Source organism: Phyllostomus discolor, chromosome 4 (assembly GCF_004126475.2).
Source record: "Phyllostomus discolor isolate MPI-MPIP mPhyDis1 chromosome 4, mPhyDis1.pri.v3, whole genome shotgun sequence".
In the NCBI taxonomy this organism is placed as follows: Eukaryota; Metazoa; Chordata; class Mammalia; order Chiroptera; family Phyllostomidae; genus Phyllostomus; species Phyllostomus discolor.
Genome location: NC_040906.2, coordinates 167,129,926 through 167,146,833, shown reverse-complemented (window position 1 = coordinate 167,146,833; position 16,908 = coordinate 167,129,926). Strand labels below are relative to the sequence as shown.

The 16,908-nt window shown below is 45.1% G+C and overlaps 1 protein-coding gene across 1 annotated transcript in view; it reads right to left on the bottom strand.

The window, feature by feature from the left end:
* Positions 1 to 16,908, bottom strand: part of LOC114495070 (coiled-coil domain-containing protein 162-like) — a 96,582-nt gene that overhangs the window by 41,004 nt on the left and 38,670 nt on the right. Inside the window, 1 exon segment of the mRNA XM_036022602.1 lies at positions 726 to 864. Within this exon segment, the coding sequence (XP_035878495.1) occupies positions 726 to 864 (139 nt within the window).

The window sequence follows — 16,908 nt, the reverse complement described above, 5'->3', positions numbered from 1 at the left end:
TGGGCAGCGATGTAGTCCATGGGTAGGGCCACCCACTGCCCTCTGAGGTCCCCCTCATTGGCTGAATACTCACACAGAGAACTAATCAAAGGAAGTTAATGAGTTTTGGCAATTTAAGAATAAGGAGAGACCCTTAGAACTAATCTCTTTCATTTTTATACAAAATGTATTATTTATACCAGAAACCTATTTATACTCTTAATCCAAACTAATTTTCTCATCAGTCATGATTAATTAACCAAGTAAACATTCTTTTTGTATGCAGAGTGCTTAGTACCTACAAGACCAGAGGTCAATTTATTCATTTGTAAATTCAACTCTGGTAGCCCATTCTATTGGCTTCAGAAGTACAGTGAAAACTGTTCTTTTGAAAGGTAATTAAGGGCTGAAAACAATAAACAAAACTCTTGGAAAGAATCATCTTCTGAAGTATAAAAAATATCATTCCCAATAAAACAACCTGAATATTGAAAACAGCAGTTGTTATGCAAACTAACTGCACTAAAATCACATTTAATAAAATCAAGACTATTAATGTCCAGCAAGAACTCGTTCCACCCGACAGCCTTTGTCTATTTGGCAGCCCCAGTGTTCTGGATCAGGCTGTGCTCCTGACTATTTTAAGCTCATGATCTAATCTTGCTCAGACTGACCTCCCTTCATGGTCACGCAGAAACACCTGCCTGGCAGAATTTACTAGACGGGATTAGCGCTCCAGCCCTTACCGGATGAGGTGCCTCACTGAAGCATCAAACTGCAGAAACATGACCTCCCTGCGGAGGAGGAGTGCCTGGGACACCTGCGTGGGGTCTTGGGGGCTCTGCGGGCTGTCGATCATTTTTTGCAGCCCTGGTAGCTCAGACACTAGAAGATAGACAACATTTTAGTAAACAGTATGCAATACTGGCTACTAAGCTAACCCAGTGAGCCACCATTTCACCTCCCAAGCTAACTTTTTACCCAAATGGACTTTGTTTGTGAGTATACCAATTACATGTTTTGCAAGACCAGCAAAGTCTTATGATCTAGAACTCAAGATCTTATGTGTCTTTCTTTTCATTCACTCCTTACTTAGGAAGATAAAAACTGGCTTTGCTTTTCAGCAGAATAAAAACATGCTTTTCAGAGAAAGTTTTAAAATTAAAATTTATAAGGCTACAGTCTCTAGATTGAAAAAGACAAATTACAAGGAATAGGAAAATATAGGGCTCAGTAGATGTATTAGGGGCTTGAAATTATTAGAGATTATAACCCAGCATTCATTTTTTAGAGCCACAACATCCATCCAAATCAGCCTTCTCTGTTGCCGGCTCATCCTGTTGCTGGCTGGAGGATTAAAGAAGACTGGAAGCCATCCAAGGCCAGCAAAAAATATGCCTGCATGTATGTATACATGTACACACACACAAGCCTTTCTAGGAGATTCTTGTTATTTAAAGAGTAGATGTGGGAAATCCTAAATTGGTTTACTTCCTGGACTCTTACTGCCAAAGGAGGCTGCGTATAAATAGATTTATACATGTTTTGGATGGAAATTTAAGTTAGGAGCCTTTGGGGGCATTTCCTGCTGGATTGAGGAAACTGGCCTGGGTCTAGACGGCTGTCCTAGCATCTCTATTACAGTCTGGGAAAGGAGCTGGTCAGAATGGGAGAGTGCAGCAAGGAAATGATGAGCCCCAGGAGCATTGGTGGGGCAGGTGTGGGGTGGGGAGACACGCTTCCAGGGATCCCAGAACATCAGCTGATCTGAAATGCTCATGAACTTCCTGTGAGGACAGAGATAGCTTTCCACATGAGAGCACATCCCTGCTGTGGGAAGACAGTGGAAATTGGTCACTGTGCCTGTGTGTAGCCCAAGGCAGAAGTGAGACGGAAGACCCACAGGGGTTTTGGAAGTTACTCTGTCTCAGTGGTTTGTCCAGACTGGAGCAGCCTCTGCCCTGTCTGGTCCAGTACTGGGTCTCTTCCCGTATCTCCGGCATGTAAGTCAAAGGAATTGAGGGAGTGGGGAAAGCTGCCCATACAAGAGCCTGGTCAGGGTAGAACCAGGGCTGATATTGGTAATATATGCTCTTGGCTTTAGGAAAAGAGGAACAGTCCAGGTTTCATATCCATTTGATGTTTTATGCACAACAGAAAAATGTTTTTTGAGTATTTTTCCAGCTCCAAATGAATTCAGTTTAATCATTAAACTTTTTATGACTCCTATAAATCTGGTGGTCATATTGGGCTGAAAAGACGTTTCTACCAGAAGAGGAGTCATATTAGAGAGAATTGTGCAAGAACTTTGATGGTGGATGGGAGGAAGGGTGGTTAGCGAGCCCTATGTGTTCTAGGCCTAGTGTGTTCGCTCTATAAGCAGCACACTGTCAGGCTAAGCAGCAACCATGGGGAAAGGTTTATAATCCTCTGTGAAGACAAGGGGAAAAGAATATGAAGTTGCATATGCCCCATGATTAAAGTGCTGTAAAACGTAAGTGTAAAGTGCATTTGGGTGGGGGCTAGCAGGGAGTAAAGATAACTAAAAATATTTCACTTGTTACAGTGACCAGATTATAGGTGATTTTTCTCTTTATATTATTTCCATTCTTGTTTGTATAGTGCTGTTGTGTGCACTTTTACGTGATCCTTTCCCAGGAAAGCTGGTCTCTGTGATAGGTGGCATTTTCATTAACATACAGATGTGGAGGTGTGCAATGCCCTTTCTTTGTTACTTATCGAGTTGACAATGCTCATTCAGGCTCCCTTTCCTTTGTAGGGTTCCGCGCCCCTCCCCCCCCCCCCCCCCAGGTGGGAGGCAAGGTGGCAGGGACAGGCAGGGCAGGCAGCCCTCTGTGAGGGTGGAACAGATGGTTGCCGCGTGGTGCTGGTGGTCGGGGTGGGAGTAGACCTGCCCCAGGAAACTTCAGGAAACAGATGAGCCTTTTCTCCTGCTTTCCCAAAGTAGCGTCCTGTGTGGGACATCAGAGGGGGCGGGAAGAATCACGGTGGCCCTGTCTTCACGTGAATACTCAGAGCCAGCACACTGTGTTCCTAGTTGTCTCCAGAGTTCCTGAAACGCGAAGTTTGGTGCATGGTATCTGGGCTTTAATTGGCCTCCTAATTGTTTCCAAGGAAATCACAGTGTAAACCCCCACATTCTGATGACTCCCTGTGCTTCGTGCTGACTCCAGGGGAGCTCCTGGTTTTCAAGGAAGGAGAGGATTTGGAAGGGGTCATGGGGCCTGTTCTTGCAGAGCTGTGTTTAAGAGCTGCATCCTCCATCAATGGGGAGGACCAATGCTGAAATCCAGAGTGTCCCTTTAAAAAATAGTTTAAAGCATATAAGTCCCCCAAAGTCATCTTGTATGACTCCAAATAGCTCTGAGATTGACTGCAAGGTATTGGGGGAGAATATGAACAGACCCAGCGCATCTTTCCACCTTAGCTCTCCTTGCCTCCTCTGGGAGACTGAACAGCCTAGTCTTTTTAAAAAGATTATTTTAGAGGAGTATTTATTTGTCGTTCAGTTTTCTCTTTATCTATTTTCAGCAAAGCAGAGTATGCAAAACATTGCACATCCTCTTGGAGCACAAATGTTTTTACTGACAACACGACAAGGACAAGGTATGTGTCCCTGATCTCACACCTCGGAAAGCCTGGGCCCTGCATATTTCAGTGATTCTGGTTCAGAAGCATATAAACATAAGAAACCAATTTCCTTCCTTCTGAATTCTAGGTCCTCAATAATTTGGCCTCACTTCCCACTGTGTCTCAGTATTACACTGCTGGGTTCCCCGTTCTTTGGACGAGTCACATGTAGTCCTGCCTGTTGTCTTTGCCAGTGACCTTGGCTTATCTTGCCAGGACCATCCTTCCTATTTTTCTCCACTGATTCAGTGGGGGCAAGTCCCCCCATATCGCCTTCTCTGCAGGCCTGCCCATCCAGCTGCTGCAGGACTTCCTGTGCAGTGACTTCCTTTGGGAACGTGGCTCTGGCTTCTAGCTTATCTCCATGTAACACCTGTCTCCCTGTCTCAAGGGCAGGGATGGCTTTTTCCCTGGCCCGTCTTCTTTTCTCCTGTCCTCCTCTGCAGCCCAGTCCCCATGCCCTCGAAACATGCAGCAGCTCTCCTGAGAGTCTTAGCTTGTTTTCTGAGTAAACCTCTTTTACAACAGTCCCTGAAATAGTAAAAGGAAAGGATCTAAGAGTGCTTTGGAACTTGTCTAGTCTCTTGACACTAGTAGTTTTGGAAGCTCCACAATAATTCTGTGCTTTCTACTGAGGCAGCACCCCTGTCCCGGCCCCACCCAACTTCGTGCTGCCTGTGCTCACAGGCAGATCTTCCTTACAGATCAGCACTCACCCCCTTCCCTGTGTCTTCCACCTGAACGCTTACACATTCCTTCAGTGTCCATTAGCACGCAATTACCGGCAAACCAGTCAGGATCTCCAAAAACGTATTTTCTTTATGCAATGACCATAGAGGGAAATATTCAGATTATAGTACTTTCAAGACCACTAGGTTTAAATAGGCATATTACCTCATTTCGCTGGTGCTTCTCATCGCTTGAAATCCTTAGCTATTTTATAATATATTGCTATTAATGAACATGACTAACGACATAATTTCAATGAGAGTCAAATTATTAAAATAACAGGATCAGTTTCCCTGCCTCTGATAAAATCAGCTTACTTAAGCATTTTAGTATCTTTAATTTACCTTGTGTGTTTATCTTAGAACTAATGCAGAGTTAGAGTTCACAGATTAGCACTGGGCAGACACAACAAAGCCAAGATCGTTCTGACCACAGGACCACTGGGCCACTGTTAGCTAGCCAAGGGCCGTCTGTATGTCGGCTTCCTGATGGTGGATGTTTGGCTCTGACTTTGCCATATTAGTTCATGAAGGCCAGGGAGGGAAAAGGCATGAAATACTTTTTACATAGATTTCAATGTGCAGATCCTCTCTAAGAGATAGGTATTTTCATCCCCATTTTACAGATGGACAAACAGAGACCCAGAATGGAAAGTGTCCAGCTTCCAGTATCCGAGTGGCAGAGGCTTCCTCACTCCTGCCTTGGAGTACTTTGTGGTTTAAACTGCAAATGTGGAATTAATCAGTTTGGAGGCTGTGTGTAATGGGACTTTCCCTTTGCCCTCTTATCACTGTCAATTATGAGAAAATATTTTACTTCTGTGCTTCCAACTAGTAAGAGCTTCTTAGTAATTAGTAACTGAGGGAAGTTACTCCCTCATATGTATATGTATATACATGTGCATTTTGCAATGTATATATATATCAAGTCATCATGTTAAACGTCTTACAATTTTATTTGTCAATTATACTTCAGTAAAGTTGTTGGGGGGGGGAGAGCTTTATAGAATTCTAACTAAACACTGAAGGTGACTTAATTACCTTTAATCACTTACCAATGTCCTTAGTTCCTCCCAGTCACCTCTCAAAGGATTGGAACTTAGAGGAAATTCAAAACCTGATGGTTCCCAAGCTTAGCAAAGCTGAAGAGGTAGGTCACAGTGTCATGGCGAGGGGCCACCAGCCATGCAGTTCGCTGTAAGGCTCTAAATGCTGCCTGCAGGCAAAATCAATACAAGGAAATAGTTTTAAGACATTTGTAAGAGGCATATAAAATACATAAGCAATTATTAAAGATGACGTATTTAAACACACATATTTAGATACATATTTCATAGCATAATATAGGATAATCGTTACAGGATAACACCTGAAAAACAGAACAACAAACCTACTCATAAACTGGGTTATATGCCTTTGGACTAGGCGATTCTTGGGGTGGGGAGTTTAAAGCAATATGTTTCTCTTTATTTAAAGCCATTAGTGGTCACAAAATACATAAAAAATGTTTCTATGACCATTGAGAAATTACAAGGGTCACAAGTAAGTCCTAGAAGAGACCCAAATTCAGACAACATTGCCCTGAGGGAATACTTGTAAGCAAAGCATAGATATTTATCAACATAGTTCCAGAGTATTCAACCTTTTGTAGTCTCTGGGCCATACTGTAATAAGAAGAGTGGTTTTGGATCACATATTAAATACATTGTGACATTTAATCATAAGAAAAAACTCATAATACTTCAAGTAAGTTTACGATTTTGTGTTGGGCCGCATTCATAGCCATCCTAGGCTGCATGCGGCCCACCGGCTGCAGGTTGCACACCCCTGGATAACATACAACTAACAAATCAAATACTGAATCTTAAAGATTAATGTTCACGTGAGGAAAAGTGAAAAGTATGATATAACTGGAGAAAGTTTTATAAAGATATATAAATACACACACAGAAACCCAGAAAAGATCTTCAGTGAAAGAAAGGGTGGTGCTATTTTTCATTGTCTGAGGAATCTCCACACAATTAGTGATGTTGAACACCTTTTCATTTACTGGTTGGCCATTTGTATGTCTTCTTTGGAAAGATGTCTATTCAGGTCCTTCGTCCATTTTAAAATGAGATTTTTTTTTTTGCTATTGAGTTGTATGAGTTCCTTATGTATTTTAGGTATGGATTCATATACATGGTTTGTGAATATTCTCCCATTCCATAGGTTGCCTATTCATTTTGTTGACTGTTTCTTCTGCTGTGCAGAGCTCTTCAGTTTGATGTAGTCCCACTTATTTATTTTTACTTTCGTTGACAGTGCTTTTGGTATTATATCCCCCAAAAAGCATCGCCAAGACCAATGTCAAGGAGCTTTTCTCATTTTGTCTAGGAGTTTTATAGTTTTTGGTTTTACATTTAAGTCTTTAATTCATTTCAAATTAATTTTTGTGAGAGGTGTAAAGGTATAAGGCAGGGGTCCAGTTTCATTCTTTTGTATGTGGACCTACCATATGATCCAGCCATCCCATTTCTGGATATATACCCAAGGAAACAAAATCAGTGTCTCGAAGAGATTATCTACACTCCCGTGTGCATGGCAGCGATAGTCCCAATAGCCAACCTAAGAAAACAGCCTGAGAATCCAGTGGATGGATAAATAGATTTTTAATATGTGACAAACACACACACACACATACACACATAAAAAAAGAAGGAAATCTGGCCATTTACAATAGTATGAATGAACCTAGAAAACATTATTCTAAGAGAAATAAGCAGACAAAGAAAAACACATACTGTATAAATTCAATCACATGTGAAATCTAAAAAAAAAAAAGAGAGAGAGAAGAGAAAAGTCAAATCTATAGAATGGTGGCTGCCAGAAGGTGGGGGGAATGGGGAGGTATTGGCCAAAGGTTATAGACTTTCAGTTGTAAATGAATAAGTTCTGGGATCTAATGTACAGTATAGGGAACCGGTCCACATGGCAATGGCAAATGTAGCTCAGCCCTGGTTTGGAAAACCAACAGGCGGGAGGCGGCACACAGGAGCCAGGCTCACAGATCGGCTTTCCCATGGGGACCCAGGCCTGTATTATACCTAGGCTACTTTGAGGCTTGCTTTTGCTAAAACTCCCTCACCCTGAATTAAGGCAGCAAATGTTTAATGCATATCTTTGAAGTAACTTCCTAAAGTGTGTGCTAAACCTCCCCAAAAAGGAGTGTAATCAGTTCAACCACTTTTTCCCTTGTATTTGAAACATCCTTTTCTTTGTTATCTGTAAGAAATAATCAGCAACATCCTTTTCTTTGTTATCTGCAAAAGTTAATCACCTAAAGCAAACCTGTGCAAGTAAATGAGGACCTCCCTTGATGTAATGCTCCCAGAAAAGCAATAAAAGCCTGTCCAGGCAGGGGTCGGGGCCCTCTCTCACTCAGAGAGTGGCCATGCCATCCCTCTTCTCCACAGGACTTCTGCAGTCTGTGTGAATTTGTTTGTCACATCCACAGCACCATGGACACCGCTGGTCAGAGTCCGCATCAGTACAGCATGGTGCCTGCAGTTCATAATACTGTGCTGTATATGGTATAGCCTAAACAAAAGGCCAAAGTGAGAGGCAACAGACATTTATTTGAGATCCAAAAGTCTAGCTATTTGGGAAGCATGGATTCAGGCAGAAACCAAAATAGTGTTCTGATCAAGGGGGCAAAGGCAAGGAGTTATCATGAGGAAGGGAAGGGGGATGATCACATGAAGAGAAGGGAGAAATTCCTATTGCTGTTAACAAATCACAGATGGAATTTCTATAGGTGAAAATAAACTCAGTCATTTTCTAGCTACACACGGTGGTGCTGATTCTAAAGAAAGTCTTTCACGTTTCATCCGGGACTCAGAACATCTGCATTCCCGTTAGCTTCGCAAAGAGTGTTTGGAAACCAGAGTTGCTCTAGGCCCAGTCCACGGGGGTTTTGCCCAGTCTAAACGTCCCAGAGGTTGGAGGCGTAAGACATGCAGGGGACAGCAGCTCTGATTCCATGTCGAAGCAACTCTGTCTGTTTTTCACATACACTGAAAATTTTCTAGGAAAGTAGATAAACGATCTTCCCACACACACACACATACATAAGAGGTAACGGTGTGAGGTGATGGATGTGTTAACTAACTCAATTGTGGTAGTCCTTTCACAATGTATAGGCATATTAAATCATCACATTGAACAATTTTCTTTGTTAATTACACCTCAAAAAAGCTGGGGGAAAAAAGAAAGTATAAGAAAGCTAGGTTGTCAAACAAGTTTTCACTTACAAAGAAAAAATTGGAATGTCCCCAAACTGCCATTTTCAACATTGTACTTTATTTAGCAAATACTTATTTGAATGCTTTATGTATTACTATATCCATTTTTTAATGGTTACTAATATTATCCTCTATTAATTTAGGTACTTACTATACAGAGCAATCTCTCAAAAAACAGGAATTAGCTGATTTCTGTGTTTAAATGTGATCTCAACATCTCATGAGCTTTAGGGGATCAGGGCAGGGGTTTTTATTTTGAAGGGTTTGGAAGGAAATTGAGGAATAATGAGGAATGTTGGAAATTTGAATTAGGGCTCATTAATGACCAGGGAGAAACAGGACTCATGAAATAATGGGGCCCAAGAGAAATTATAATATTAGGAAAAATTATTATAACATAATAATATTAGGAGCTGTGAAATGTTTTCAATTATTAGATGTCCCTGGAATAAACAAGAGATGTACTCTGAAGCTGATGTGTTTAGTAGTGAGGTATAAAAAGCCAGCCAGTTCACACTCTGGTACACACAAAGGAACACAAACCTCATCTGTCAGGGATCTGAACACAACCAGCACTTCGGAAGGATGAGGCATGAACCAGAGGTTGGAAAAGACTTTCCCGTCGGCAGACAGCAAACACCAGGCCGGGGCTGGCAGCTCCTGCGGCATTGGAAGGGAGAGTGGGTAGCACGGCATTTCTCTCTCAGAAAAGAGGCGGCTCCAGCGGGAACTATTTATACCGGCCCAGACTGTGGTGACTCACCAGCCCAGCAGCCCAAACCTGAGGGCAGCAGGCGGCTCCTGGGCGGCCACACTTATAAATATCCCCAGGGGGAAAAGAGCAATTGGGCTGATTTCAGCCCGCGCTGTGAGGAGGAAGGAGTGGGCGCGCAGGGAGGGAGAGGTGCGGAAAGATAGGAAAGGAAGGGCGTGAATGAGGTGGCTGGCACCACGCGGAGCGTCACAGGAGAAGGGGTTAAGGGGTTCAGAACAGGCCTCCCCAGGACGTGCCACTTTGGCACGTGGTTGCTTTGAGGTGGCAGCAATTGACAGCCTGCCGGCTCTTGAGAAACTTTGATCTCTCCCTCAAAGAATTTAAATTTGTGGCCTTGCCCACAACGAGAGTCATAATCAGACACAAATTTTCATGACCCTCCTACAGGGCAAACTCATATTTGCTGAACATCTGCTCTTCTCACCTCCCGCAATGGCCTTCCTCCTCGCCGAGGCCTTGCTGCACCTCCGTCTTAGGTCAGGACGTCATGTGCGCCTCATTTCCCCTTTCCGTCTCCGACCTGTCGTGAGTGCGGGGTCTCTGCCTCTCCCATGTATGTGGGGTTCCTATACGAATGTATATCATTAATCGGAGTTATTTTCTCTTGTTAATCTGTCTCAGCTCAACTTGGTTATTACACCGGCTGGGAGGACCTAAAACGGTAGAGTTGAGTTTCTTCCTCCCCCACACGCATCTCCTCACTTAATTCCTGTGACAACCCTTGGATGTACCTAATTTGTTCCTGTTTCACAGATGAGAAAACTGAGGTGACCAGATCTTGCCCACCGAGCTTGCAAGAGGTGAAGTTCGGAGTTAAGTGCATATCTGTCCAGTTCTGGAATGAGGGTCTAGAGAGCAGCCTGTTTTCCTCCCCTCCTACCCTGTTTCTCTCCAGGTTCTGCAGACCCTGGCCCTCTTTTTCTTGTCTCTCTTCGCTCTCCTCCACTTCCGAATACCTTTTCCTCTCTTCGGCAGCAGTATAGCGTTCTCTTTGCTGTGATTTATGTACAAACACATAATCCGCACCTGTGGGTTTAAGCACTTGCACAGCCCAGGTACCCACCACCTGGCCTGAGAGTTAGAATGTCGCCAGTTTTGTTGAAGCTTGACCCGAACCTCCCTGGTGGCCCCTCGAGGAACCACCCTCCTGAATTTTATACTGATCAGTGCTGGATTTTCTCTGAGATTTTGTTGGGTTTTGCCTGTTTTTGACCTTCATGACCTTCAATGGGAAGCTCATGATCTTTCCACTATTCTCACTGAGAAGTGGCATCCTGACCTGGTGTTTACATCATCTCAGGGGTGAGGCAGCCCACTGGGACTGCTTAACTTCCCCCCTTAAATAACGTCAGTGCCTTCAAGTCTAATTAACTGTGTTCATTTGGTGTGGAAAGTGGGGCCATGTGTGGTGTCAGATGTGGGATCTGGCATCAGAGGACCTGACTTTGAGACCGACATCTGTCACCTACAGCTGTGTGGCCTTAGGCAGACTATCCTTTTCGAGTCTTTTTATCCATAAAATGGGGATAAAGATCCCTAACTCACAGCACTGGTATAACAAATGATTTTTTAAAAGAGTATTAAGTATTTGAAAGCTACTTTGTAAGTTCTCATTTATAAGTGAGGTGCTGTACAAAGTTTGCTATTACGATGCTAAACTAAGGTGTGAGTATGTGGTAAGGTGGCCAGGGGCGGGCGGGTGCTGAGGGATGCACGAGGCCCAGGAGAGAGGCACATTGGAATCCTCGGAGTAATTGGATAAAGTGAGGACCTGAACCAGCTCACGAGAGGATGTCTTAGAACTGAGGGTTAGGTGGTAAGGCCAGAGGCTAGTGCCACCTCAGGCCTGTCTTGATTATGCTAGCCAGGCAGTCCTGACAGACGGACACACAGCAGAAGGAGGAGTCCAGTGGAGGCAGAGTCCCCACCCTGCACGGTGCCTTGTGTGTGTGCCTGGGGCCCACTCAGCCCTCTGCTCTGCTCTTCCCAGTCTCCCGGCCCCTGGGCAATCCCATTCACGCTTCTGGCTGCAGCTACCATCTATTCTCCTGACTCCTGAATCCACATTCACAGACCTGGTCCCTCCCGTGTTCCACCTTGCTTGCTCAGGCCCCCACAACTGAGAAAGGCAACAACTGAACTCCTCAGCCCCTTCCATCCCAGTCCTGTGCCCCTTCCCATGTTCAAAGACCCACAACCCCTCAGTCCTCCAACCAGAAATTGGGGAGTCATTTGGAGACCCTCCCTTTCTCCTTCACTCCTCAGGTCCTACTGATTCCATCTCTCTCCCACATGTGCATCCCCTCCCACTGCCTAAAGCAAGGACTTTGGATGGGAGGGTCTTACCCTCCTGGGGGCACTTTGGAAATCAGAGGGGCATTTCTTGACTGTTGTTATTATTTCTGTGTTTCTAAGAGAGAGTCAGATGACCCTTTCCACTTATCAAAGTAAACTGTGATTCATTTTAGCTGAGGACTGAATGTTTTCAATATCAAATATTCTGAAAATGAAACATTTTAAAGCATGAAAACTGTACTGTGAATAGAGTGAATCACTGGCCTTAAACCTACGTTTCAAGTCTCAGGGTTTTAAACCGATAATTTGAAGTTCAGAACAAAGTGTGGAGTTAGGTTTGGAGAATTGGCTTTATTTCAACAACCACAAAGTCAGACTATTCTGTTCTGGAGCAGACCAAAGCTAGCTTATTCCAGTTTTATCTCTATTATTCAGTTCACAGTGTTCAAAGGTTCTCCAAGAAACACTGAGTATCAATGATAAAAGGTCACCAGGTCTATGTGTGAGCACATGGGCCGCAGGCAGCAGCGAGGCTGAACTGGTCCTTGGACTCTGAGATCACATGTGTCCCTTGGAGCCACAGGGCCCCCTACTAAGTGGTATCCTTTACTCCTTATCCATTTTCTCCCTGCCATTTCCACATCTGACTGCAGGGAGCAGCCATCTGCTGAGGAGGGGCAGAGAGGGTAGCAGAAGGCTCTGGCTGCTCCATGCAAGACTGTAGCCCAGTTCTCAGCCCCACAAGGGGGGCGTCCCATCAGCTCCTTGGCCTGACAGTTCCTTGACCTGCTCAGCGTTGCCGCCCTTCATTTTCATTTCCCTTCAGCCACCCACTCGGGAGCATCAACTCCAGACCTCATCATCACCTGGGACCATGTCACCTCCAAAGTCCTAAACTCAATATCCTACTTTCCAGCTCAATCTTTTATTCTTCTAGTTTTCTCACTCGTTCATGCCCACTAACCCTTCAACCCTACCAAATATGCTCCTTGACATCATCCCGCCCTCCGTCTCCCTCTGCCAGTTCCACTCCGACCTCACTCCCTACCAGACAGGGTCTCAAGTCAGACACACGAACCACTGTGTCACTGGCAGCTTTGGTCCTCTGCGTTTTTGTGCTCCCCACTCACCTTCCTAGCAAAACCCCAACTCCGGATGCCTCCAGCTATTCTGCTTTCTGCTTGTAGTCACACACAGCTGGAGAGGATCACACCACTAATCACACTGATGCAACCGCAGCCTGAGCTGTGTCGCCCTGCCCTGGGACAATCCTTTCTTTTTCCTTTGATCTGCTTTTAGCAGATGATGGCACATTCTGCTATTTCATAACTGAATTAAAAGCTTCTGGCCAAACTCCCTCCACTTCCTGTGGGCCAGCCACCCCCGGCATCCTCCCTTTCAACCACAGTCAGAGGCAGAGGTACACACCCGGGATGTGAAATGCGGACAGCCTCTGCCCTCAAGGAGCTCACGTTCCAGACGCAGCCTGACATGCAAACATGACTCTGTGCTAGAAGCACGGTGGAATGGATGTATGTGAAAGTGTAGAGAAAAACCTGGAATGAGAAGCATCCGAGGCTTGTTGGGAGACTAGGAAAAGGAATTCATAGCTGAGGCTTCTGAGCTGTGACCCGTCACCTCCCTCTCCGTCCTGCTTCCTCTGAGTAGCACTGCCGCCTCTTCTCCCATTTAAAAAATTGTACTTAAATAGACGTAACATAAAATTTACATAACAAAATGTATGCATAACATATATAACATAAGATTTACTGTTTTAACCATTTTTCAGTGTACAGTTCATGGCATTAAGACATTTGCATTGTTGTGCCCCCATCACCACCACCCAGAACTTTTTTCCATCTTCCAAACCAGAAGCCCGCACCCCTTACGTAATAGTGGCACTGCCACCTTTTTATTCCCCCACGCCAGAGACTGGGGGTGACATCCTGGAGCCCCCATTTTCCCTTAGCCCCACGGTAAGTCTGCCACCTGGCCTTGCTGATTCCGCCTCCGAAACATCTCTCGTCTGTGTGGTTTCAGCAGCTTCCTGAGCAACGTCCCCGACAGTCACCTGGCTCTTCTTCCACCCTATTTGTTGAAGGACGAATGCCGGACTTCTGGATCTCGTGTGTCCGTCTGTGCGTTTCATGTCTGATCCCATCCTCACTGCCCCGGGGGGGAGCCGCTCCCAAATCCGCACGTCATCTTGCATCTTTGTGCCTTTGCACATGGGGGTTTCCCAGCTTGAGCTCGAGTTCTTTTCCCTGTCCACCTGAAACACCAGTCATCCTTTAAGATCTGGGGTCCCCGAAGTCTGCTGCGCCCCTCATCCCCACTTTCCTAATCCTTCAGACAATACAGAACATTTCGTGGCGGGTGCTTTCATTATACTTTTACTCTTCATCACAGTGTGCTGTAATTTTCTATTTCCCCTTGCCCCAAGGGCAAGGACCATGTCCAACCCATTGCTGTACAGGTCTTGGCACCAAGGCTGCCGTGTACTACTGCTGTTCAGGTTGTGCCCTGAGGCATCCAGCAGCAGCCCAGATCCAGCCTTTACTCGCCAAACTCTGCACCCAGATGTGGGGCTATCCCCACCCAGGGAAAGGGTGCCTTCTTCTAAGGTGCAGAAAGCAGCTATGTAGGATAGCTGTGACTCTGCCTGTCACATAGTGAGGGTTTGATGGGCATTAGTGTCCTCTCTCTGTACCTTCTCAGCTCCTCTATCAGCTAATGCCACTGCTCCTGGGAGTATGGCCCAGTGTCAGCCGAGTCTGCAGACTGTGGACTCCTCTGGTACCATGAGGCGTGGAGGCCTCGAGGGGCAGCCTCCTTGGGAGGAGGGCTCCCCTCGGCTCCTCTTCTGCAGAGACTCTGGTCTGGTTCGGGGCAGGGGTGGGGTTCTCTGCTAAAACTGGACACGGCACACTACAGACATTACAGCCTCTCAGGGATTACGTAGCACCTTAGAATTTTAAACCTATAGAACTCACGGGGCTCTTCTCATCAAGGGACAGCAAACGTGAGTCAGAGGCCAGCTTCCTCCCTTTCCTTGACCATGGCAGACATTCCTGGTCAGTTTCAACACTGTTGTACACTTGGGATGATTAGAGTCCTCCTCAGAAAGGCTCCAATCATTGGAATTGGCACTTAAAACAAGGCTTATTTCTTATCTTTAATCTAACCCAACTCCTTGTTTACTGAGTGAGGTGAGGTTCCCTCTCCTCCATGATGCTCATTCCTCCGCTCTGTTCCTCCATCTCTAGTGCGGCTTGGCCCCGGACAGTTTCCACTGAACTGGCCCCTTTCCTGGAAGGCTTTGCTCAGCAGTCCTGTCCCTCAGAATTGAGCTCTAGACACCTTAGTGTTAAGAATCACAACACTTAACTTCAAGGAGATGCTTCGGTTTCCTCACTTCCTAGGTGAAGAGTTGAGGCCTAGAGACTGAAGAGAAGTGATTTGCCCTGAGGCCTCAGGCTAACTGATGACTGAGCTGGGTAAAATCTAAGCATTTTAACACCAGGCGGGGGCCTTCTCCCTGTACCTTTGTGTAGGAGACTGTTCTGCATGGCATGGGCCTAGCTCCCACTGGGAGATGCACAGGACCCACGCCCACGGATAGGTTCTCCTGTGGGGAATCAGGCCTGTAATGTGCCTAGGCCACTTTGAGTCTTGCTCTTGTTAAAAAATTCCCTTACCCTGAATTGAGGACATTTACTGCAAAGTAACTTCTTAAAATCCATGCTAAACCTTCCAAGGAAGACCGTAACCAGTTCAACCATTTTTGCCTTTTCATTTGCAAATACCCCTCTTCTGTGATGTGTTTAGCAGCATTGGCTCCTTTGTTTTCTGTAAAAGGTAACCACCTAAAGCAAACCTGTGCATAGTAAATGAGGACCATCATGTAATGTGTGAGAAACCCAATAAAGGCCGGTCATGGCAAGGGCCAAGGCTTTTGCTCCCCTTGAGAGAAAAGCCATGCTCTCCCTTTTCCTCCACAGGACTCGGTAGTCCGTGTGAATGTCTCATTTCATTCATAATGACTCGGACACTGTGGGCCAGTGTCTGCATCACCTTTGTGTGGCTGATGTTCAATATTTATTTACTTAGTGTATGAATGACTCATAGACTTTGGAATTAGAAAGAATTTTACACAATATCTTTTCTGAACTTCCACAGAAGACAGAAGTTCCTGTCTCTGTAATCCATTTTATATGAGTGTATGAAAAGGGACCTGTTAAATCCAGAGAGTTTAGGAAGCAGGGGATGGGTACAGTGGAGAAACACAGAATCTCTACCAGTTGCTGCTCACCCATTGCCTGACTGTAGCAGTTGGGCTCTGTCTGATTGCTCACCCTTCACAGACCAAATGCTTGCCCTGGAATTACCGCATACTAACTGACCAGATGATGTAGGGCTTTAGGCTTTCTCTGGAGTGACTGTTTCCCTTAATCTTAATGAAACACACATTCATCCAGAAGAAACAGTAAAGGAACAGAGCAAGACCTCCAAGTTAGAGAGTTTTTTTCCCCTTTCTTCCCTCTCACTGGCTGCTGTAAATAGACTTCCTGAATACATTTTATCCTAAACACAAATGTAGTGAAGTCATGATTAGACTTCTGGAAACTGTTTTAAAAATTTGATCTCCAGTTTTTAGATTATAAATGGTTAACTTGGCTAGGGGATGGTTGAGAGAATGGAACTGGGGAGTCTTAGAGGATTATCCTGTGATGTTTGACATGACAGAAAGATACACTTAAGCCTTGTTGGGCAATGGATCAAACCCTATACAAAATAGTCAGTCTACTGAGCTCTCTTCACCTTACTCCTCCCTCAAATGCATTCTTTCATTAGGTAAACCCTGAAGTGTCCCCAGGTGAGAGCAACAGTGGAGCTCATGAGACAAAACACTGGCATCCACAAATTGGGCACCTTGTCAGCATCAAGGTAGGACTGGCTGATGTTTTGACAGCCAGTTGCCAGTCAGCCAAGGGCAGAACTCCTCTCATTCTCTAGCCTGTCCCATCATCCCCATTTTCTTAGTAAACTCCTACTTCCCTGTCACCTGCTCTTTGAATTTCTCCCTGAGGCCCTAGGCTAAACACTCCTTCCTTTATGCCCTCACAGAACTTTTTACATAACTTTAAGATGTTATCTTTGAAATCTCTGAAGTTACTTTTTTGTTTATAGAACTTTC